This window comes from Gadus macrocephalus, chromosome 7 (genome assembly GCF_031168955.1).
Source record: "Gadus macrocephalus chromosome 7, ASM3116895v1".
NCBI lineage: Eukaryota > Metazoa > Chordata > Actinopteri > Gadiformes > Gadidae > Gadus > Gadus macrocephalus.
Genome location: NC_082388.1, coordinates 3,434,296 through 3,459,857, shown reverse-complemented (window position 1 = coordinate 3,459,857; position 25,562 = coordinate 3,434,296). Strand labels below are relative to the sequence as shown.

Here is a 25,562-nt window from a genome sequence, read left to right as displayed (position 1 = left end):
TGGTTTGCGTCATGGAGAGGTTTGAAGTGTGTATGTGTCTTTATATGTGTGTGTATACATATGTATGTGTATGTCCATATATACTGTGTGTGTGTGTGTGTGTGTGTGTATTAGGGAGTACATAATCGCTGGTTCAAGAGAGGGGGGAGTTCGGGGAGGTCATATGCAAATTTCTTCCCAGAGAGCCTGATCCGATCTATCATATTATTAATTTTCTTTCGTTCCCCGGCCAATATTTTTTTTTTTTAGGGTGTTAGGGTGGCAATGCACACTTTGGTGTGTGTATGTGTGTCTTTGTGTGTGTGTGTGTGTGTGTGTGTGTGTGTGTGTGTGTGTGTGTGTGTGTGTGTTTGTCTCTGACAGTAGTTTTTCCTGTTAACATGCTCCGCCTCCACACACAGACACACACACAATCCCCACCCCCCCCCAGGCCAGTGTGGGGTTGATGACAGCGCTCCCCCCCCCCCCCCCCCCTCTACCTGACCGGATATTCATGAGAACCAATTACACTCACCGGGCTGTCAGGACGACCAACAACAGGTGGGCTAATGCACTGCAAATACAATATGTGTGTGTGTATGTTTGCATGTGTGTTTTAGTGAGTGTGTGTGTGTGTGTGTGTGTGTGGGGGGGGGGGGGGGGCTCATCAGGCTGTTTCTCTCCCTCTCTCTCCCTCTCTCTCTCTCTTCCCCCCCCCGTGACGGACAGCCGACGATTAGCCCGGCCATGTTGTTTCTCTTTCCGGCGCTACGTTGCGCTGCAGGGCTAACAGACGGGTCCATTAGCCTCTGCGGCGGCGGTGGCGGCCATCGCTCACCCACAGACGAGCAGGCGGGGGGTGGGGGGGGGGGGAGCAGAACCCTGTGATTGGTTCAAAGCGTTGGGCTTCGGATTTACAAATCAAATGAGTGATGATGTCGCAGTTTTATCGGTTTTTGTGCATGTTTTCGTCGTGGTGTTGTGGTGTCTGTAATGGGTCAAATTGTGCGTTGGGAGAGAGGGAGAGACACACAAACACACACATATACAAAGAGAGTGAGTGAGAGACACACACACACACACACACACACACACACATATACACACAGAGAGTGAGTGAGAGAGACACACACACACACACACACACACACACACACACACATATATATATGTATACATAGACACACAGAGAATGTGTGAGAGAGACACAGAGTGAGAGCGAGAGAGACACACACACACATAAAGACACACACACAGACACACAAAGAGTGAGTGAGAGAGAGAAACACACACACACACACAGTGAGTGAGTAAGAGAGAGACACACACACAGTGAGAGAGAGACACACACACACAGTGAGAGAGAGAGACACACACACACAGAGACGGAGAGGCACACACACACACACACACACACACACACACACACACACACACACACACACACACACACACACACACACAGGCAGAGACACACAAACACACAGTGAGATGAGAGAGAGACAAATACAGATGGAGACTTACACAAACACACACAGACGAAGACACACACACAGACAGAGACAGACACACAAACACAGACAAACTGACAGAGAGACACACATACACACACACACACACACACACATAGAGAGTCACACAAATGTACACACAAACACTAATACACAGTGAGTGAGAAAGGCAGAAACACACACACACACACACACACTGAGAGAGACACACACACACACACGTTTCTCAATTTGCGTTCTTTTCTGTGCTTGTGTTCTTGTGAAACGTCATCAGTCGTAGCCCCAAGTACTGTTCCAATTCAAAGTACGCATCAAGTCAAGTGCAGACGAAAAACCCGGAAGTGGTCTTGATGCACTCTTAAACTGGCCAATTCATCGAGAATGCATCGGAGATGTCTTGTGTGGACTTGGAAGCTTGCAATTTCCCAGGATAGATTTCGCAGCATTAGGATTGTACACAATATCGAGAAGACCCACAACTGTAAGCATAATCACTATTTTAATATTACTATTACTACTTTTGTTTCACGAATACCGGTATGTATTTTCAAAATTGTTATTAGGCTGTCATTGATTTCAACAACCTGTCAAATCCTACTTGACATTTTCCCTGACGTTTTCATTTTTTCGGAGCGGGACAGCTAGCTTGCCCCACCAGCTTCAGCAATCAGTCCTCAGTTCATGGACCTATTATAAAAACCTCAGGCAGATAGCCATAACTCGACATGACATTTGTCAATTTTTCAATTGTTAAACTTGATATGGCCTTTATTATGCATAAAATTAATATAGGCCTATATACACGTTATATTTTATCAAGGGGGCAAATGAAGAAACGAGGGCCCTAATCGAGTGGCGGGCAGCAAATGAGGCGCTATTCACTGGCCTCCGCATCTGGGGATAGTCAAGTCTTGTTTCAGTAGTCTTCATTAATTATGATTAATATGTTATATGTTATGAAAGTGGCAGTGTGAATGTGCTTCACCCAGGGACTTTATATCCACTTCTGGCCTGGTTATTAACACCAAACAGGCCAAAAAGAAGTGGAACAATTTAAAGGACAAGTACAAGTACAAAGTACAAAGTAAGTATACGTTGCCTGTTTATCTGCTTTGTATTATATACTGATAGAGCTTTCCAGGGATACCTTCATATGAAATGAACCTACACACAATACTATTTCAGTGGCCCTTTAAATAGAGTTAGTGTAATTAAGTGTATTACATGAGAATAATTAGTTTGAAAGTGCAGTAATTAATATCCTGTTTTCAGGAGATTGGGGACCCACCCACAGGCAGAGGGCTAGAGGCCGGTACAGCTACTGCCGCCACCTGGCAGTGGTATGGTGCCATGGATGCTGCACTCCAGGGGCAGCACTCCATCAGTCCGCCCCTGGTTGTTGCAGCAAACATGTCTGCCACTACAGGTGGGGTAGTAAGCTTCTAGCAATTTCTGCTGAGGAGGTCAGGGGCAGCAGCACCAGCAGAAAGAGACCCAGAGACCTTTTGAGGGAGCAGGGAGAAAGAGACGAGCAGAGAGAGAGAGAGGCAGTGGCAAGAGAGGCAGAGAGCAACCCTGTCTCATCAAAATTACGTTCCCAGAGAACTATTCGGCATTCTCAATTACGTTTGTCAAAAAACGTATTTTGTCCGTGATTACGTTTTATTCAACGTATCGCAAATACGTTCGTTCTCAGCCTATTTTTTTGCCATTTACTGTATTTACTTCTAGGATTATGTTTGGTTGAAACATATCCCAGATATGTTAAATGTCAACGTATAGCACATTATTGTCATTAAGGCATATTTCCCTTTCGGGGAACGTTTCATTTAACGTATTTTGTCTGAAACACGTATCTTGGCCGTGAATACGTTTTATTGAACAACCAACAAAGTTACAAAATACATAAATTCCTGGTTATATACAATACATGAATTATAATTATTTGGAAACTTCCCATCACTGCCAGTGCCGCGAAGGTGACGGTGATGCAGGGTTGCAATCTTCACGGGTTGTTTCAAAAACGGAGTCGCGGGTGTAAACCTCGCGGTTTTCTTGGGTATTTCAAAACCCAGCGCAGGAACAGTTGGGGTGTAATATGTATTGTATAATCTTCTTGAAAACTCAGTCAGAACTATTAAAAACCAGAGGATGGGCGGGGTTGGGCAGTGGACACACAAACACACCAACCCGGTATCACGCCAAGGCCTGAAATAGATACATTGGTCCACATCGCAAGGCATGTTCAGGGTCACGCTTTGCCTGACCAAAGCGTGAGGAGTACGATACGATACGATGTGTTTTTATTCATATCTTACAATCTACTTGTACAATTTAACATTTCATTTGAAATTAGGATATGAAACAGGAGAAAACCCAAAAAAGCTGCAAGGAGCTGCTTGTCGGCGGGAATACTTGAAACAGAACAAGACATAGGGTAGATGGGAAACATGGACGAAAAAAAGTAAATAAAAAATACAGTACACAAACCCAAGGTATCGCCGCAGTATCCAAATGGATAGTGCCACGTCACCTCCCCCCCACCCCCCACCCCCCAAACCACAGTAGGGAAAATACTAGAAATTGCGATCGACAGCAAACAGATCAGATGGGCATATGATAGTTATTTAGATATATTAGAAGGTGTGATACGTGGTCTTTAGACATATTTAGACAGGAATTGTTTTTTAAGCTTTGTCTTAAAGAGCTTGAATGATTTAGACATCTTTACATCTTTTTCCAGCTTATTCCATAACTGGAATCCCCGGCAACCGACACTAAAGCTTGTGATTTTGAACTTTCGTTTTTTCCCCGCGATCAGGAGTTTATTTCTAGTGTTGTGTCTATGCAGGGGATTGCAGATAGGAACAAGTTTACACAGACAGGCATTGGACTGGTTTACAACCTGATACACAATACATAAGTTTAAGAAAACATTCAGGTCGCCAAGCTTAAAAGAGGGTCGGCAGGCCTTCAAAGAGAGGACCAGTGTTTTCTCTGAAATGTGCCCAGAAGATGGTGCGAATGACTTTATTTTGAAGTGATTGTAATTTATGAAGATAGCTTGGAAAGGTGTTACACCAAATGATATTACAGTAAAATAAATTAGGTTCGAATAAAGATCTGTACAGGGTGAGGAGTGCTGAAAGTGGAAGGTAATCTCTTAAAGGCCCATTATGCAACTTTGGTTTTTTCTTCGCTGTTTCTGGGTTTTCGCCGTATTTGTCTGCGCATTATTCAGTACACAGCTCCCCCTGCAGCTTCGGAATACAACACTGTCGTAAAAACTCATTGACAACGCACGCCCCCACCCACTTCTCCCACTTCTTGTATACAACCGCAATGTTTACAATTACAATGTTCACAACCCAACAAGATATCACATACATTTGATTTTAGGCCTACCCCAGTGATGGGGTAGGCAGGGAGATGGACACTGACCTGGAAGATGGACACTGACCTGGAAAAAGTATGCTGTCGCCAATTGCCACTCAATTGCATTAGCAACATGGCATACATGGCATTTTATGTCTTGGATGAGGGGGTGTTGCGGCTGGCGAGGGCTGCGTGGAATGACGTTTTTGCTCTTGAGGACAGCCAAGAGCCAGGAGTGGAGCAGAGACAGTTTCGCCATGCGGCATACAGACAGTTTGTCCTGTGGCAGCATGGCCGCCTCGGAGTGGGCAGAAGGGTGGTCATACCCAGCTGCTGCGTGTGGAAAGTGAGGGACACTTTTCCTGACTCCAGGGGCCAGTACACGGGCTTCAGAGTGAGACGAATTGATGTTTAGCTATTGTAAATATTTAAATAAAAATCTTTGTACATAGCTTTAAAATGTTTCTCCCTTTTTTTATACGACTGCAGTTTATACACCTGAATGTTACTTTATAAAGTAAATCAATTTACATTTGTAGCCAAAAAAAAGAACCCAATACAATTGTCTACCACCTGGAGATTACCTTCGGATGTACGCAACACCTAGTTTTTATCTAAATTTCATTACATTTGTTATATGTATCTTTAGTTTGTTATATTTGTTCAATGAAAGACACTTGTTTAGAAAAATATTTATTTTGTTTTTGGAAAAAAAGAGCAAGACTATATGGCATCCTCTTGTGGGTTTTCAGGAAACAAGTTTCCTCGTGCTAGTTGCACCCTCACTAGCTCGGATGTGGGCGGTGGCTGAACAGGGGCAAGCAGGCCGAGCCGTCTTGGGTCACCAGCCCTCATCGTCACGGTTCGGGGCAGGCCAGTTCCACTTGCTATCCTACAGGACAGGATGGCTGTCTGTATCTCCCATATATAGCTGTACTCTTTTATTTCCTTAATTGTGCTGACTGTCCAGTTCTTTGTCTTCTTGTTGTACGACCGTTTGTACCTGGTGTCAAAGGATGAGATAGATTCATTATTTAGCCCAACGCTTATGAACCATAATAAAGTTCTCTTGACATTAGTAAGTACAATTCTAACAACTTACATCTTGTGCCCTTCCCTATTGCGTGCTGCCTGACGTTGGTTATGTTTGTTATAATCAATAGCCGCTAGAAGGGTTCGTGTCTTGTACACAAAGGGTGTGTATCCCATGCGCTTTGCTGCGTACATCAGGACGTGGTTCTGGAAACTCTCCAGGTCTGATGTGGTCCTATGGGGTTTGGTGGGAAATAGATAAGAATAACAGCGTTAGCAGAAAAAACAGCTATGCTTTCCAATACATACACCAACAGTCACATAGTAAAGTAAAATAGTGGGGGGTGGGGTTTGCAGTTGGCCAGGTCTGGAAATTTTGTTTTATGCCCAAAACAGGTATCTCGGAATATGCATGTTCATTATTGAATAAAATTTCAATAGCTGGAACAACCTCAATCAGTACATTCAGGTTCTCACCTAATTCTTGGAGTACATGTTGATGAACCAAGACCTGACCAACTGCATCAAACTCCTAATTCTTTGCTTAGTGAAATCAGGTGGTGACATCAAAATCATGTGGTGCATCTAAAAGTAATACTAACGAAAATGCTCTCCTGAAGTTAAGAAACTTCTTCACCAGGTTCAAAAACCTATTTTCCAGCACGATTGCAGTCAGTGCCTTGTGACATGCAGAACCTGTAATCACAACACACAACACATAGTAAGTCAAATGGCTGCATCCATACAGGAGCAGAATCTGTTATCACAACACATCACACATGGAGAATGAAATGGCTGCATCCATACAGGGGAATCAATTCTGCTCTTGTATTATTGTTCTTTAATTACCTTGTACGATCCAGGGCTTATCTCTACTGTCTCCGTCCAGGGGCTCATGTTCACAACAGCCGGTGGCCCAAACATGTTCATTACGAACGTGGTGTAGCACACCAACCCACGTCAGCTACACAAAAATAAAAGAACATGAACCAGAGGTTCAAATTATATTGGACAGCATGACAAGTTATTGGAAATAAACACTAAGCAAGTTTATTCCATTTTCACATCTATGGAAACTGCCTGCTCTTAGCCGGCGTTGTTCCAAAGGACTGTAGATGTGAAAGACATATCCTGACATTTACATATTGAAAATATACTAGCTTTAGGTTGTGTTTCAGCCCCCTTCTATGCAAATAGAAGATATAAATATTCTGCAAAGTTGCTGTAAATAGCAGAATGTTAAATGTGAATAGGGCTTTAGTCAACAAACCTTGAACTGCTCCTCACTTTCTGCCTCCTTGCTGCAAAACCAAAAATGGTTGACTATGTCCCTTGTCCACACCAGAATGCCACTGTGCTCCTTTTTGGACCCAGCCTGAAGGACAGAACATAATTGAAACACTAGAAATGTTTATTTACTTTTCAACCATGTCTTGTCACATCACAGTTATGCCAGGATATTAGAACAAACCAACATGCTTCATGTAAATAAACCCTCAATAATTCCAAGACACTTGTACTATGGGCATGAAGTTTCCCCATCCAAAGAGCACCTCCAACTTGACCTAACTTTTGAATGGCTTTAGATGACTCATGGCTGAGAGTACAGTATGGAACAATGTGGTAAAAGCTTACCCGGAAAAGTCTCTTGCTCAGACTTTTTGCAGCATGCCAGATATCAAGTGAATGCTGTTGGGAAAAATAACCTGATGAGCACATCATATGACAGGCACATTAATATATAGTCGACTCTTGCTCTAAACCCAACGAACACATAACACAAACATGATAATATATAGTCAGGTCAAGGCCGGAGCTGAAGGCCCCATCTCCCAGGCAGGCAGATGGTGGACACTCAGACAATGCACCAGTATCATCTCCAGAACGGGAGAGCCACATTAATTTATCCCACAGGAGACACCTCGAAGCTCTCCCTCACTAGAAGGAACACATGCAGATACTAGGGGCCTGAGAGCCACATTTAATTTATCACACAGGAGACACCTCGAAGCTCTCCCTCACTAGAAGGAACACATGCAGATACTAGGGGCCTGAGAGCCACATTTAATTTATCACACAGGAGACATTTTGAGAGCTCTGCCCCGTTAGGAGGAACCAAGAGATACACCTGCCCATACCAGGGCCTCAGAGCCACATTAAATTATCACACACAAGACATTTCAGGGGGGCACTCCCCCGTTTTAATTTATCACACCAGAGACACGAGGAACTCTCCCCGTTACGAAGCTCTCTCAGGGCCTGGGAGCCAAAACACACCGAACCGCACACACCTCAAACGCACACACCTCATCGAGAGGAGGATACAGCATAAGACTGTATCACACAGGGACTCTTCACCTTCTTCTGAAGCAGACCTTCCACGGAGGCGAAGCTCCAGACGAACCATCAGCGCTGATTAGGGACTTAGACATATTCGATTTCTCACGCTTTATGACTCTGTATAACCGTTGCCACTTTACTTAATAAATCCAAGGTCCTCGTGCCGATAGACTTTGTTACCTCTCCGTCTCATTTTATCTGGTCCAGTAGCTAGACAGACCGTTTTTCCCAACAATGCTGGATACCCCAATCTTTGTACTTGCCACGCTCTGGATCTGTAAAAATAAAAATAAAAATAAAAGATTAACACCAATGCTACAATTGACCTGGTGAACCAACTGGGGGTATCCATCTCGAATTGTGTTCAAGCTGGTGTCTTTTACTAAAAGACAACCGGTTCAGACAAGACGGTCTCTCTGCACAGACATAGAAATGATATGTTTACACTGACCGGTCCTATTGATAAATCTCTGATATCCGTTTCCGTCCTAAATCAGGCGGTTGCTAACGACAGGCAGAATCCTACACATTTTCTAAGGACTTTTGAAGCCAAGACATCACATGGACATTAGCAAAATGAGGATGAGGAAGTCCTTACTTAGCAAGGCAGAGATCTGGGGGTGGGCATCAGTGACCACTTCTTTAATGGGAAGTTCCTGGAGCAGCACATCCATGGTCCTTGTAAAGCACTCCCTCTCCATGATCACAGAATTTCGGCTAGTCTCACGTTTGTCAACCGAAACAATGTAAACTATATCGCTGGAGTCTTGCTCTAGAGTGGTGTAGGTGCAAAACTGGGCACAATGACCTGCAAAGTAAGTACAGCTTGTCACCCTTCAAACAGTGGAAATACTCATAACCAAAAGCAACACACTTTACATTACAGAACTTACCAGGAGAATCCATTCTGCCATCACCTAGTGAATAGAGCAAACAGAAATAAAGAATATTAGAGCCGAAGTTCCCACTTGAATTTGACAGTTGGTTTTTCACGAATATATAAATGCAATCAAGAGAAAACTGACCCAAGACAACAACATGGTCCTTTTCATGCAAGCGCTCTAGGACTTCCGCCCTGGTTTTCTCCCAGTATTCCTGCACAGGCTCTATGCAGTAGGCATCCTGCAGCCTGAAGTGTGTGCCCTCTGCAACCATACCCATGTTCATGAATTTGAACAGGAGGGCCACTTTTCTGTAGTTGTTGCCTGACAGCAGAATGTTCATGGACAGCAGAAAATCACCACCCTGCATGCCGAACTTTAGTGTCGGCTGTGAATTCCACTGCCACACTACGTGTCCAAAGGGACACAGCTAAAGAAATTAAAGTTATTCACACAAGATATTTATGCAATCACAAACAAATGTTCACAGCTTTGACACATCTATGCATATCGTCACAGTTGCATTTAAAATCAACAGCTAGACAATCAGTAAGCAAATGGCCACACCTGTTTGTAAAAAAAGTTAGGCTATTTAAATACAAATTGTACCACCTCTACAGGCAAGAGCCCCCAACTCCAATGTGCAGTTGTGAAATTGTTTTGGGGGTTGAGTTACCGACATAGAAAATCACGTTGACAAACACAACAATCTTACCCATTCCAAAATGACGCCAGTCCCTCTTGGTTTGAGATTGATCCGAAATGGCCGAGCACCAGGGCATGCTCCAGACTGTTTGTCCCTGTGGCTGCACTTTTTCATGGGCAAACTCAAGTGGTTGGCAAGTGTAAGGAGGTTGTCATTGAAGGCGATATTGGCTCTTTTACCAACCAGGTCCTCCTCAGACACAACTCTACGCTGCCCAGGAATATTATCTGGTTCCTCATCAACAGGTTCTGGCATTTCAAAGTCCAGCACTGCTTCATCCAAACAAAGTTCAGGTAGTGTGTTGTCACAGACGTTCCTGTATAAATAGGAACACATTTTGATAAAGTACTTCATAATAAATACAACATTGTTTCTTGCTAAAACAAAAAAGTGTTGTTTTAGCATCAGGGTACTTGCATAATTGAATTCGAGGCAGTCCTAGTGGTGAAAGGGAACATACACCTTAGATAAAGAGAAGGGACATACCTTAGATAAAGAGAAGGGACAAATCCATCATCGGAGCTGTCCCCATCATCCAGGTCCAAATTAACAGGGTCTTGCATGAAATCATCTATCTCAATGCTGGGTGTGAGAAAAACACACATGTCATATACAAGGAAAGGTTCAGTGTGAGTAAATTAAATAAATAGTGATGGACTGCAGAGAGCTACTTCCATGGAGTCCTGCAAGTTATTGGCCTGCCCCTCATCTGGAGAGTCGCACTCGTCCCCACCACTGCCCAGGGACTTCATGCTACAATGAATCATGTTTGGAAATTAAATTGTTAATACATGAACATTTACTAGCCACTTGGATTTAATCTACCAGCCATCCAATAGTAAACCATTTATAATCCATTGATTGAAATCTACCATTTCGAATTTACATCCTTGCAAAGAATGAATATCTAAATGGGGATACAAATATATTATATATAAAGACAGGCAGGCTACCCTGGCATGCACTTACCTTGTATCCAAAACCCCAATTGTTCCCTCTTCCTCCAGTGGCTGCACACCAAGATCTCGCTTGGCTAACTGTGTTTTGCTGTGTGTAAAACACGGTCGTCCATGAATGTGAATTTATTCATTACAATCCATTCGAAGGAAGGCCAGATGTACAAAAACGTATAGAAATAACAGGAACTTACAGGTCAGAGTCCTCCGTGACACTTGACACCGGTGGTTGTTGTGGTCTTGGGCGCTTCTTGCTAGGGGTAGATCCAGTTTGCCATCACTTAAAACTGAGACAAAAGAAAATAAGTATTTTTTACAAACAAAAGACATAACATGGGTAAAGATAGAAGGCTGGAAGTTTCCGGTTACAGTTCTGTTCCCGACGAATATGTGCTATTATGTGCAGCCGGACATATCGCATGATACAGGCGACATTCGAAGGCCGATCGCGATATCTGAAAACACAACGATAACCTGGATTCAGAACGCAAACAAAACATGTTGTTTGGTAGCAAGTGATTGCTACGCTAAACCCCCACTAGCTAGCGAGCTAGCCATCATGAAACTAAGCTAAACACATACAGGGCTCACAATAAAACAGTCGCGCAAACACATTGTTCAACAGACTATCAAACCACATTACAAAGACGAAGTTCACCCAAGGGTAGGCTACTTACAATTTCAACAGCAACAAAGCCAAGTCGGCGTCCGTTTTGCAGTCTTCGGATTCCCTTATTTGACGCCATTCCGCAAAAGCTTGCCCTATGTTTACTCGTGTATGATCTCTTCTCCGATCCAACTTCTTCTTATTCTCCTTCTGTTCCACCGACAATCGCCTCTTGGGTCTCGTATCGGTCGATGGATCCATAATGAATGCAACAAGTACCACGCAACTGGCTGTTTATATACAGCCGGTGTCTGTGCCGTAAAGCATTTTTGAAACTACAATCTGACTACATTTTCGAGGATACTTCCGCTGCGTCACATCCTGATTGTGTCGGTCCGAACAGAGCAAGTTGCATGTGCGCTTTTTCACTGGAGAGGCGACATGGGTAAATGACACACCCACCAATCGACCCAGAAATGGATGCAGAACCATCAACATAACTCTCAACCTGCATACTTAAAGTAATTTTGGCTAAAAAAGTTGCATAGTGGGCCTTTAACTTAAAAAATAGACCGGAATACATGGATAATTTCTTGGTGAGTTGCTCAATATTATATTTAAAATTTAAGTATTCATCAATGTGGACCCCCAGGAATTTTGTATTTTTTACTCTTTTTATTTCATGTCCGTCAACGTTAAGGCACATGTTCTCTATATGTTGTCTATTTTTATTATGTCGGAATACAATATAATTCGTAAAGTACTTTTTTGAAGATATTAGATGAGTTGACAAAATCATTCATATAGATAATATAGAGTAGTGGCCCCAAAATTGACCCCTGGGGGATGGTTTATGATTTCTTTACTAGATTCTTTGCCATTTATACGTACATATTGTTTTCTCTCATAAAGATAGTTTCTAAACCAATCGAATGCAACACCTCTGATACCATAAAAATAAAGTTTATGAAACAGAATCTCATAATCAATAGTGTCAAAGGCTTTTGACAAGTCCAAGAAGATGCCAACAGAGAGATCACCTTTTTCAATAGCATCATATATATTTTCAGTTAAATCAAGAACCGCCATACATGTAGTTCTTTTTTTCCTGAAGCCACATTGAGAAGAGTCAAGAATATTAAATTTGTCTAGGAACTTAATTAGTCTGGTGTATACAATTTTTTCAAATATTTTAGAAAGGGAAGATAAGATTGAAATGGGTCTGTAATTATTTAAATAATTTTTATCGCCAGACTTAAGATAGCAATTTTTGCTATCTTGGCCATTTTTGGGACAGACCCCAGTGATAATGACAGATTAATACAGTGGGCCAAAGGATCTGCAATTTCATTAACAATGGCTTTTAGGATAGTACTGCAGATATTGCGTTTTTATTTGTGGTGCCATTCACAACAACTTTCTCGGGGATGGTGCTCTGCATAGAGTCCGTTATTTCATTTACCGATAAGTTATAAGCGGTGTCAGGGTCACGGCAGCTGTAAATATGATCCCATGTTTTGTTTAGCATGTTTTCACGTAAGTTTGTCGGTGTTTTTAAATTTAGAACCTTGGCTTTTTCTTTATGTAGAAAAAGGTTAAATTTATTCGAGAGATGCATGAATAGAACAATAGGTAGATGGTCAGAAATCTCCGAAAGTATTACACCAGAGTCAATGCTCGCGTTTTCAATGTTTGTGATGAAGTTGTCAATGATGGTTCTGCTTCGATTCGTTACTCTTGTGAAAATATTAATAGTGGGAAAAAAGGAGAAAGAATGAAGTGTATTTATAAAAACATCTTTGGAGATATCAATATTAAAGTCACATAGTATGATACAATCTCGATTTTTACTATTTATGTGATATAGTGTTCCTTCTAGTTTTAGCCTAAATATGTCCGGGTTGAAACCGGGCAGTCTGTAAATGATACCAACGATACGTTTTTTAGCGTATATAGTGTTCATCTCAATAAAGAGCGAGTCAGAATAACCATCATTCACAGTTAAGTTTTCACAAACATTTACGCAGTATTTGGATTTTACATACAAGCATACTCCGCCTCCGACAGAATAAGTTATATTTTTGACCATTAGGTTATATCCACCGATATTTAAGCTATCAAGGTGAGAGTTTTCGTTAAGCCAGGTCTCACTGCAACCCACAATGTCAAAACTATGGTTAGTAGTAGATAGAAGGGAGTCAAGTTCCGTGTGGTGTTTAATCAGGCTTCTAATATTTGTGTGAAATAAGAATTGAGTTTCTTATTCTTATCTACTATTTGATCAATGGTGTAGGTTTTACAGCTTATGTGTTCACCCATGTCGGAGAGATGCTCATCATCTCTAGCTAGATCTTCAAAGCCCATTATAGGTCTGATTATGGAGTAATCCTGGTTCCCTACAACCCGGTCTCACGAAAATACGTGACACTGTCACGTTATTTAATCTATTGAAACGTGATCAGGGACACGTATTTTCAAAATTTTCGTGTCAAAAAGCACAAATTTCAAACCCATGTATTTCAATTGGGAGTATTTGTCATGTCACTAAACACGACCTCCAAACTAAGGTTCTGTCCGGGAGCGTTCTCCCTAATGTCCCTTAAGGAGCTCCGTACAGAACATTTATTGTTAAAAAATTGTCTGTGATAACTAACAATATGACAGCTTTTGGCCACCCGTTTCTACTTAAACTTGCCTGTGAACAATATGACAGCTTTAGGCCACCCGTTTCTACTTTCACCTTTGATTCTGAGAAATTGTGACAATTCACGGATATATTAAATACAGGTGCGCTGCTCAGGCAAACCGCGAAGGAAAAAAGGGTAGCTGCTTCATCTGTTGTTTTTAGAATTGTATGTCTTGATGTTTTGATCTAGCCATAGATCTATTGTCTTGTTTTTGGCTATGTGAATGGAAGTCTGCGTCGATGCCTCGCAAGTCCAGTGTCGCGAGCGGACGTGACATCTAGAAATCATAATGTATAATAATGGGTTATCATTAATATTGATGTGTAGGGGTTGATTATAACTCGTGAATAATATTGTTTATACCACAGTCTGGGGGAATACTCGTATTCTGATTGGCTGCAGGGTGTGTATTATCTCCTGATATAGGCCTACAGACACCTGCTAAGTAGTTCCAGTCAGTGTTTAGATTCTCTGCCCGAGCCCGAGCCCGACCCGACCCGCGGGCCGGTATTTCCCACCACTATCCTCGGGCCGGGCCTTTGATCGAGCGTTTTTATTTTTATTTTATCATTGGTTTATTAGCCTAATCTGAGGAGAAATCTATGCCATAAACAGAAATATTATAGCCTAGGTCTTTATTACACGGGTCTTCTCAATGCCGTGGAACGCTCCGTTCACTTGCATGGGTCCGGTGACTTGTCAACCCCTCTGCTGATCAACAATACGAATGCTGGTAACGAATAAATTGTAAAAAAAAGACACAGCATGTGAAGTTATTTTTTCGTTTTGGCAGTAGCCGTGTAATAAGCGGGCTAATGTATAGAACGTCGCCGGTCAATATCGAAAATAAGACCCTTCAGGGCGAAGCAAGACACCTTCGCTGCGCGTCGGTGTACTGTTCGCCCTGGTGGGGCTTATTTTCCCGATAATGACCAGCGTTCTATGCATTATCCCTTACATATATATTTAGCAGAGTAGACTAAATGTGAACAAAGTTACATAGGCTATGTATTAAAAAAAATGTTGGGTTGAAATCGGGCTCGGGCTCATAATTACAGTTAATCTGTCGGGGCGGGCCGGGCTCGGACAGAACGTGCACGGGCTCGGGCTTGGTTTTCTTTATTAATCGAATGGGAAATGCAATAGGCCTATTTTAGGACCGAATCAGTTAAACTTGTTTCTAATAACATTTCTAGCGAGAAATATACTTTTTACTTGCATAATCTTTAGTCAGTGATTACGTCTGATCTTTAGTTTTATAGTTATTAGGAAGATTTTATCGGCTCGCTCGCATGTTTCAACGACGTCAGGTTGCTAGGGACGCTGCTTTCGCTAAACTAGCAGTGTTGACAGTGTAAGTTTTCATGAACACTGGATTACGTCGCATTTCAACATAAAATAGCGTGTTATACACACACACACACACACACACACACACACACACACACACACACACACACACACACACACACAATGCATTTCGCTGCTAAAACAACAACAACAGATATTCCCTAAATTATTATTACTTTCAAAACGTTGGCCAAGGTGGAATATCCTTTTTATTTGGGCTGCTTCTAGGACATTTTGGGTGGATTTTGAACGGTATGTGGGTAGGACGTTTTTTGCAGGACCTGGCAACCCTGCGCTGTTGCCCGAGCTGCTGAAATGCTCCGGAACCGATCTGGATCCACTATGGCCAAAAGACTTGTATGCCCCCCCCCCCCTTAAATAAATTCTATGGCAGAATAAAGAATAAATTCATGCATTATCATTCAACTTGAACATGTGTTTTTACAGTATAGCGTGGTGGAGGGGTGACGTATGTTGGCCAACCCGGAAGTGAGCGTCGCCCTGGTTTCCCTTGACAAAAAGCCAACGGGTTTTTCCATTGGATTTTTGCAGAAAAATGTGCATCTTTGAAGCACCTCCTCAAAAAATGAAAATAAATAAAAATATCTGTGCTCCAAGGAACGAAATGTTCTATTTTTTTCAACGGGGCTGCATCCAGTCACTTGACCGTCATGGTTGCTATGGTGGTTGCTATCGACCGCCCCCTCTAATCCTTACATGGTAAAAACCACGCGGCAAAGGAGCTGCCGTCCATTGTGTTGTTTTTGTCGTAAACTAGGGTCCGATGGTTAAAAAATAGACAGATATTCCAAGGTATCCTTAAAAGGCAGCTTGGATGTTTTTATTTTGTGCAGTTTAGACTTCTGCTATAACCTATTTTTGAAAGCAAAACACCAAGCTCATTGATTTAACGAGGCAGGGTTATTTGAAACAATTTATTCAATAAATATTTATGAGAGGTCATTCCTTCTCCTGAGTTTGCTTCCTATTTATGTCTAGTGTACAACCCTACTGTCCACAAGCATCACCCCCCCCCCCCCCCTCCCCATATGGATTTGGAGAATTGCTGCCACGTCCCAGTGGTGGAGGTATCATATACATGAAAGAGGGCATTCAATTATACTACAATGATCAATTAGGAGGCCGAAGCCCTAAAGGAAGTGATGCAATAGGTGACTGAGTCGACAACATTTAAGTAAGCCTTGAGGTCTCTTATATATCAAAGGGGGTCTCAAAGGACGCATATACGCTTCAACCTGTGGCTTACAGGAAATGACTCAGCAAGTGCTCCATCTCGTTGCACCTCACCCAGCGGCTCGCTTGCAAGATTTTGGCCTGAAGTTCTTCCCAGACCGACACCGTAGCCATCCAACCTGCATATCTGAGAATCAGGCCTCTCTTTAATAATGACAAAAAGTTATGAGAGAAATACACATAACTTTTGTTGTCTCATGAGCGGCGTGGTGCCGGCTCCTTTTGACCTTTTGACCCCAGACTTCTGAGGGAATAGCTGAATCAATTTATTAGTCAATCAGAAGTATGTAAATATCTTCCCGGTGGCCTAAGAGGGCGAAAAAGGTGTCCTTCAACATCTACGCTTCCAGGCGATTGCAACGGTGACACACATGAGCCTATTCAAACATGTTTAATGGTAGTAATTAGCTGTCGAAATTGGAGGCCTTAATCAATAATGAGCAGCTATTGATTTACTTCCCGATAGAAATTTGTGACAAATGACATGTTATTTAGCATCTACACGTTGAGCTGAGTCCAATGACACCAAGCATGACACTCTAGCAAATGGTAACATGTATTTTACATGGTACATATGGTCTAGGACATGATCTCTAGGGCGAGCTTGATCTCATTGGACTCAGCTTAACGTGTAGATGCTAAATAACATGTAATTTGTCAAAAATCTCCATCGGGAAGCAAATCTATAGCTGGTCATTATTGATAAAGGCCTCCAAAATCGACAGCTAATTACTACCCCGAAACAACATGTGTGGCACTGTTGCAATCGTCTCGAAACGTAGATGTCAAAGGACACCTTGTTTGCCCCGTTACGCCTCCGGGAAGATATTTTCATACTCCTTATGGTTGAGGCATTGGGAAATATTGATGTTCCTTAAAAGTGAGGAGGGCATTAATATAAGTATGTCAACATTGCGCAGACATCTGAAGTCATTGGCCGGCAAAGATGACGCTATCCGACTCTATCGTATTTTATTTCCTGCTCGGGTTGAGGCATTGGGAAATATGGATGTTCCTTAAAAGTGAGGAGGGCATTAATATAAGTATGTCAACATTGCGCAGACATCTGAAGTCATTGGGACTGTTCAGGAGAAAAGCCCAGTCGGACCTGCTACAAGTGGCTCTCTTCCTGCAGGAGCAGTTGAACCAGTACGGGATGCTTCACGGATACAAATTGATGAATCTGAAATGCATCCAAGCAGGCTTGGTAGTGACTCAAACAACTATGCGGCACCTGCTCTTACTCCTAGACCCTCGAGGAGTACAACTGAGGAAACGTAATCGTCTAAGACGTCTTCTTTACATAAACCCAGGTCCAAACTTTTTGTGGCACGTCGATTCATACGACAAATTTAAACCCTATGGCATATGTATTAATGGTGCTGTCGATGGATTTTCCCGCATGGTCATATGGCTACATGCTTACACCACAAGTAGCAATCCCCGTGTTATTTCTGGCTACTTCCTTGATGAAGTGGAACCAGTTTTCTGAGAGATGCTACATTACCGGGGGTCATCCTTATGTTCCCCAGGTCCTATGTTCCCCGGGTTCTATGTTCCCCGGGATCTATGTTCCCCGTTTTTCCCAAAAAGGGTCCTATGATCCCCTGTAGCCATACATACCGGGGAGCATAGGACCCTTTTTGGGAAAAACGGGGAACATAGGACCCTTTTCTGGGAAAAGGGTCCTATGTTCCCCGCAATCTATCAATCTTTAAAGATATTTAAACTTTGACGCGACATTCGAGTGATGACAGCCAATCGGCGTTCAACAGCCTGGCCACTGAGTGACATGTGTAACGTGACAGCCAATCAGCGTTCAACCGGCCAACTTAGTGCAGTGCAGTCCGGGGTGAACTGCAGCATGGAGGAGAAAGTGATTGTCGCCGTTTGCGACTCCCGGAGCTCTTTATATGATATTATACAATGGGTGGCTTAAATCCAGCGATCTGATTGGTTCATAACTGTTGTATAATGAGCGTATACATAACTGCTATGAAGCCCAACCATTTTGTGAAAGTTTGCATATCACTCCGTGCCTGGAAGTAGAAACAGTTACAAAGTAAAACATATGTTGAATGATGTAGAGCAGTGGTTTTCAAACTGTGGGGCGCGCCCCCCCTGGGGGGCGCCAGAGTTCTTCAGGGGGGGGCGCGACGTGAAAAATAAACCCGAAAAAACCCTTGGAAGTCGATGATTCAAATCATCAATCGTACTTCAACTGTAGAAGTAACATAACTAAATAAATTTTCAACCGTTTATCTTCGTGCAAACCATTTAACAAATCTACACACTTGTATCTTCAATAATATCTAAACAGAATTTCGATATCATCTAAAATTTCTTCAGAATCACAGTTTTAGTTTCATACCGCTTCGTTTTCAGCTGTTTTCATTGAAGACGTCAGCCCATTCTGATACACCTACTTCTAGACATCGTAACTCATTCATTTTTCAACCGTTTACCATCGTTCAAACCATTAAACAAATCTACACACTTGTATCTTCAATACTATCGAAACTGAATTTTTATAGCATTTATATTTTCTTCAGAATCACAGTTTTAGTTTCAAACCGGCATCGTTTTCAGTTGCTTATAATAATTGAGGTCACCATAGCAACGCCGGTAAACAAACCCCGCCGAATAGATTAAGATGTTCAAATTTATTTAAAAAAGGTTAAGCTAAAACATGCTTAGATAAAGTTGTTAAATTGTGTTAAGAAATGTGTTGTAATGTTTCAGAAATATGTATAAAATGTTTAAAAAAATATGTTTAAAAAATATGTTTCAAATGTTTCAAAATTATGTTTCAAATTTTTTACAATTATGATCAGAGATGTTTAATGTGTGATGTTTAATTATGATCAGAAATGTGTATAATAATTAAGATAGCTTTCAAAACACAGGTATTTAGAACTTTTTTTGGGGGGGGGGGGGGCTCACTCTCTCACACTTTGAAAACCCCTGATGTAGAGGTTGTAAATGATGTTACTCCGGGAGTGAGCAAGGCGATGGAGAGACCTTATATCTACCACTCTGGGAGAGACTAACGAAAGCTTAGGCACACGGCGAGTGAACTGCTCCATAAATTGCTGGCGAACCGCTCTAGCTGAGCCTTCTCTCGGAGGTACGCTAAAGTGTGTTGCATAGCGACCTTCGTGCATTTTGAAGGCAGCCAGGAGTGACTACTTTTTTTGTATTCTTTAATAAAACAGCTACTTTGACTTTCTTTTTTTTTTTTTTAAATGTAGTGTGTCTATGACTTTCGTTTTGCCATAATAGTAACCGTTGTATAAAAGCAATAGATCACTTCAGTCAGTGGTATGTGCTCATTATACCACTGTGAAGGTTTTTTTTTAAATAATTTAACAACTGACAGGGTTTGCCTTTACTATGAACATAGTATTTTAAATTTGAATACATTAATTATGTGACACTGTCACAGCCAATATTAAAACAAAATCTAATGTGGGCAGTGGGGCAAAAATTCTATTTCCCCACAAAAACAATATTTTATTGATTTGTATAAAAACAATTTAGCTCATTAATTGGAAAAGAGCTTGAGGTAAGACGTTTTCTGAACAATAATGCATAGTATAAAGTTAAACACATAATGCACTGCTGTATTCAACTTTTAAGAGCTGCAATGTGAGGGGCCAGCCACATGCCCTTTAAACCACAACGACAACAACATTTCCACTTCTGGGTTCCACTGAACAATTAACGCGTCAATATTCGAGGGGCTTTGGCACATCAAATGATGGAACAAGCATCCCGTACTGGTTCAACTGCTCCTGCAGGAAGAGAGCCACTTGTAGCAGGTGTGATGGAAAATCTACATGTTGTTACATTTTTGGTCTATCTATGAACTTAAGTTTTGTTACTATTTTGTGTGATGCATATATTGCCTGCCTTCTCTCTCCTTGTGGGTCATCTAAAGCGTGAATCGTCGAGGGTCGTGTGATGCATTTTATTGCCTGCCTGTTCCTATGTTTTCGTGTGTTGTAAATCATCTTCCATGCAATCCTTTGATGTATGGGCCTGCTCCTCGACCCCCTGACTAGCGTCAACGAAGCCAGAGGGTTACATGGCATGGCCGCCGACCCCTCCAAATGGGATCCAGGGGAGCTTCAATTGTAAAGATAACCATCTGGTAAACAAAGGCTTTTGGTTTATTGGGGGACACACCCCCTCCAGAACCCAACCGAAGTGAATAAGAACTCATTGATTCGAACACTCAGTGGACTTGTCTGAGCGTACCTTTAGAGTATGAATTAAGACGCAACGAGAAGCTCCCATCTGAGGCCACTGATTATTGTAATGTTTGCCTGTTATGTTGTTTGTTGATGCATGTTGTGATGTGTCTTTGTTCGTACTTTTATTACAAATATATATAACCACTAATTGTCAACAGTATTGTGTGCTTTTTGCATCTAAATATCTCATCTGCTTAGACGCAATATCTGATAGAGAAATTGCCACGACAATTTGGGCGCTCGTCCGGGATACCTAACCTGAAGATCCCGTGAAAAATCCCTAGGTGTCTGCCAAGTCAGGTCTGAGGATTCGGTCTCAGTCCCAAAGCTCTACCTCGCCTCCAGGTGACTGTAACCAGACTAATGGGGTCGAGGAAAGGGTGTCTGTGGGGGATGAAGTAGGGCTATTCAGTACGGTATCCAAAGGAAAAAAAATTCGAGCAGGTGAGATCACAATACTGTTTAAAGCTTCCAAATAAAATCCGTTACAGGAACGGTATATAAATGTTTCAGTAAACGTTAACTTATATCTGAACTTAGGCCTCGTTCAAGGAAACTCTGTTATAGGAACATACGGTAAAGCTCTGGTTCCGTCAATATATATATGGTTATATAGGTAACAGAAAGGGCAGCTAGAGTCTGTCGGGAACGGTAAAGGGAAACCCGTTGAAGCGCGGTTGGTGTTGTTTGTTGATGCATGTTGTGATGTGTCTTTGTTCGTACTTTTATTACAAATATATATAACCACTAATTGTCAACAGTATTGTGTGCTTTTTGCATCTAAATATCTCATCTGCTTAGACGCAATATCTGATAGAGAAATTGCCACGACACAGGTCCGACTGGGCTTTTCTCCTGAACAGTCCCAATGAATTCAGATGTCTGCGCAATGTTGACACTTATATTAATGCCCTCCTCACTTTTAAGGAACATCAATATTTCCCAATGCCTCAACCCGAGCAGGAGATTAAATACGTTAGCGTCGGATTGCGTCATCTTTGCCGGCCTGCAGCTAGCCAGCAACGTTATTGATGAATGAGAGGCGTGATCCTTTTCTCGTAAACGAGATCCTTATGTCGTAAATATGATATCTTATCTCGTAATTACGAGATCCTTATCTCATAATTACGAGATCCGTATCTCGTAATTACGAGATCTTTTCTCGTAATTACGAGATATTATCTCGTAATTACGAGATCCTGAGTGTGCTAACGGCTACATTAGCTGTGAAACTTTTTTATTTGGCGAATGCTCAGCGCCACCATACTCTCATAACTTTTTGTCATTATTAAAGAGAGGCCTGATTCTCAGATATGCATGTTGGGGTGTAGGTCTGGGAAGGACTTCAGGCCAAAATCTTGCAAGCGAGCCTCTGGGTGCAGGTGCAACGAGATGGAGCACTTGCTGAGTCATTTCCTGTAGGGCTGGAGCCACAGGTTGATATGCGTCCTTTGAGACCCCCTTTGATATATAAGAGACCTCAAGGTACAGCTTACTTAAATGTTGTAGACTCAGTCACCTATTGCATCACTTCCTTCAGGGCTTCAGCCTCCTAATTGATCATTATAGTATAATTGAATGCCCTCTTTCATATTCTCCAAATCCATATGGGGAGGGGGGGGATGCTTGTGGACAGTAGGGGTGTATACTCGACATAAATAGGAAGCAAACTCAGGAGAAGTAATGACATCTCACAAATATTTATTGAATAAATTGTTTCAAATAACCCTGCCTCCTTAATGTGTATTTCTCTCATAACCTTTTGTCATTATTAAAAAGAGGCCTGATTCCAAGATATGCATGCGTAACCCTGCCTTGTTAAATCAATGAGCTTGGTGTCTAAACTGCAGAAAATAAAAACATCCAAGCTGCCTTTTAAGGATACCTTGGAATATCTGTCTATTTTCTAACCATCGGACCCTAGTTTATGACAAAAACAACACTGTCACACCGCGTCCTGCTACGCGGCCCACTACCTCCACCTAGTGGCCACTTGGCGCCGGTGGTCCTTCTCCTTACACACCAGTCTGCAGTCATCTAATCACCATTCCCTACTTCAGTCGGAGATCTCCTACCAGCCGGCGCCAGTTCGTCGTTACTTCTGTCAGTATCGGTCCTACCAGCAATCTCGAGCTTTATAGCAGCCTGTCCCCGTGGTAACTCTCTCCTTCCCTTTCCAGTACTCTCCGGTCTCCGAAACCCTGCCTGCCTGACTACCCGCCTGCCATCGCACCCCTGCCTGCCTGACTACCCGCCTGCCATCGCCCCCTGCCTGTCTGACTCTCCTGCCGGTTCCTGATCCCCGCCTGACTGACTACCCCGCTGGTTCCTGATCCCTGCCTGTCTGACTCTCCTACTGGTTCCTTCCTGATTCCTGCCTGCCAATAAACCCCGTTCCCCTTTACCTTGTCTCTGCCTGTGTCTGCGCTTGGGTCCCCATGTTCCGTACCCCTTAACAGTACGAACTGGCCTAAACATGGACCCAGCGGACGCAGAGGCACTCCGCCAGATGATCTCCCGTCAAGGAACTCTCCTGGGTCAGCATGACCAGGTCCTGCAGGAGATCACCTCCAACCTGCGTGAGTTGGCCGGGTCAGTACGCTCCCAGCGCCCCGTCTCTCCGGATCCATCCGTCTCTGTTCCTGGTCCATCGGCTTCGTCCCGGGAGCCGTTCATTCCAGCCCCTGAACGCTACGAGGGAGACCTGGGATCCTGCCGGTCCTTCCTCCTCCAGTGTTCTTTGGTCTTCGAACTGCAGCCCCAGACCTACCCCACCGACAAGTCACGGGTCGCCTACCTCATCGGTTCCTTGCGAGGCGCTCGCTTGGGCTACGGCCGTGTGAGAACGTGGTTCCGCGGTTTGCTGCAACTATTCCGCCTTCACCGAGGAGATGCGGAGGGTTTTCGATCACCCGGTCCGGGGAAAGGAGGCTTCTCAGCGTCTTCTGCATCTCCGCCAGGGATCCCGCAGCGTCGCCTCCTTCGCTGTTGAGTTCCGCACCCTGGCGGCTGAGAGCGGCTGGAACGAGGAAGCCCTGCAGGGGGTTTTCCTAAACGCGCTATCCGACGACATCAAGGACCAGCTGACTTCTCGGGAGGAATCCGTGGGTCTGGATGAGTTGATCGCCCTCTCCATTCGGTTCGACAATCGTTTGAGCGAACGCCGCAGAGAGAGAGGGTCACGCCCAGTCTCCACGCACAGGCTCGAGCCGCATGCAACACCTCGGCCCTCTCCTTCGTCCTTCGGTCCACCCCGCCGCGGGCGGGGACACTCTCCCGAGCCCATGCAGATCGGACGCACAAATCTCTCCCCCGCGGAGAGGGAACGCCGTATGCGCTCCGGTTCCTGCCTCTGCTGTGGTCTTTCGGGCCACCTCCGGTCTGGCTGCCCCTCGCTTTTGGGAAAAGATCGGGCTTGCCAGTAAGCCGAGGGATCCTGGCGAGCCGCTCCCGTCCCCTCCTGGAAGCTGTCCTCCTGTAGCAGGATCAGGCCCTCCCGCTCTCTATCCTCCTGGACTCCGGGGCTGACGAGAGTTTTATTTATTTGATTATTCGATGGAAGATCGACACTGTCCCGCTTGATCGCCCCATCGAGACCCAGGCGTTAGACGGGAGGACACTCACGCGGGCGGAGCACCGTACTGTTCCGGTAGACCTACTCGTTTCTGGGAATCACCACGAGTCCATTTCTTTTCTGGTGATTACCAGCCCCTTCTCCCCGGTCGTTTTGGGTTACCCCTGGCTAAAGACGCACAACCCCCGGATCAATTGGGGTACCGGTCGTGTAATGTCCTGGAGTACCCACTGCCTGTCCCAGTGTTTGCGGTCCGCCCAGTCACCTCGAGCACCAGAGCTCGAGTCTGCCCCCAGACCTCTTAACCTATTCCCCGTTCCGGAGGAATACCACGACCTTGGGGAGGTGTTCAGCAAATCCCACACTTTGTCCTTGCCCCCCAACCGCCCTTATGACTGCGCCATCGACCTCCTTTCCGGGGCTCCCCTCCCGGGGAGTCGCCTGTTCAATCTCTCTCGGCCCGAGCGTGAGTCTATGGAGAAGTACATTGGGGAATCTCTCACCGCTGGGATCATCCGCCCATCCTCTTCACCGGTAGGAGCGGGGTTCTTCTTTGTGGGGAAGAAGGATGGCACACTTCGTCCCTGCATCGACTACCGGGGATTGAATAACATCACGGTGAAGAACAAGTATCCCTTGCCCCTCATTAGTTCCGCCTTCGTCCCCCTCCACGGAGCCGTGGTCTCCACCAAGCTCGACCTTCGCAACACTTACCACTTGGTTCGTATCCGGGAGGGAGATGAGTGGAAGACCCTTTGGGTCACTTCGAGTACCTTGTCATGCCCTTCGGACTCTCCAACGCCCCCGCTGTTTTCCAGTCCCTGGTCAACGATGTCCTCCGGGACATGCTGAACCGCTCCGTGTTTGTTTATATCGACGACATCCTGATTTTCTCGAAATCCGTGGAGCACCGGGTTCACGTCCGGCAGGTCCTACAGCGATTGCTGGAGAATCGTCTGTATGTCAAGGCGGAGAAATGCGTCTTCCACGTGCCATCCGTCTCCTTTCTGGGATACATAATCGGTCAGGGCCAAATCAGCATGGACCCCTCCAA

At 43.8% G+C, this 25,562-nt stretch overlaps 1 protein-coding gene and 2 long non-coding RNA genes across 4 annotated transcripts; all 3 read right to left on the bottom strand.

The window, feature by feature from the left end:
* Positions 1 to 6,354: 6,354 nt before the first annotated feature.
* On the bottom strand, positions 6,355 to 7,589 carry LOC132461236 (uncharacterized). Its single transcript, XR_009526566.1, has 4 exons — positions 7,533 to 7,589; positions 7,168 to 7,272; positions 6,747 to 6,861; positions 6,355 to 6,593 (listed from the first exon to the last, which is right to left on the bottom strand). It is a non-coding gene; the product is annotated as an uncharacterized LOC132461236 (long non-coding RNA).
* Positions 7,590 to 8,536: 947 nt separating this feature from the next.
* Positions 8,537 to 10,115, bottom strand: LOC132461234 (uncharacterized). 2 transcript variants are annotated; one of them, XM_060056282.1, is made up of 4 exons: positions 9,834 to 10,115; positions 9,263 to 9,548; positions 9,131 to 9,154; positions 8,537 to 9,045 (listed from the first exon to the last, which is right to left on the bottom strand). In XM_060056282.1, the coding sequence occupies exons 1-4, from the start codon at positions 10,077 to 10,079 to the stop codon at positions 8,795 to 8,797; spliced, it is 807 nt and encodes a 268-aa protein (XP_059912265.1). In that variant the 5' UTR covers positions 10,080 to 10,115; the 3' UTR covers positions 8,537 to 8,794. The 2 variants fall into 2 exon arrangements, with proteins under 2 accessions (XP_059912265.1, XP_059912264.1); XM_060056281.1 differs by having other exon boundaries at positions 9,131 to 9,548.
* An 8-nt stretch (positions 10,116 to 10,123) lies between these two features.
* LOC132461235 (uncharacterized) lies at positions 10,124 to 11,931 on the bottom strand. Its single transcript, XR_009526565.1, has 4 exons — positions 11,458 to 11,931; positions 10,975 to 11,067; positions 10,794 to 10,871; positions 10,124 to 10,577 (listed from the first exon to the last, which is right to left on the bottom strand). It is a non-coding gene; the product is annotated as an uncharacterized LOC132461235 (long non-coding RNA).
* Between the last annotated feature and the right edge of the window lie 13,631 nt (positions 11,932 to 25,562).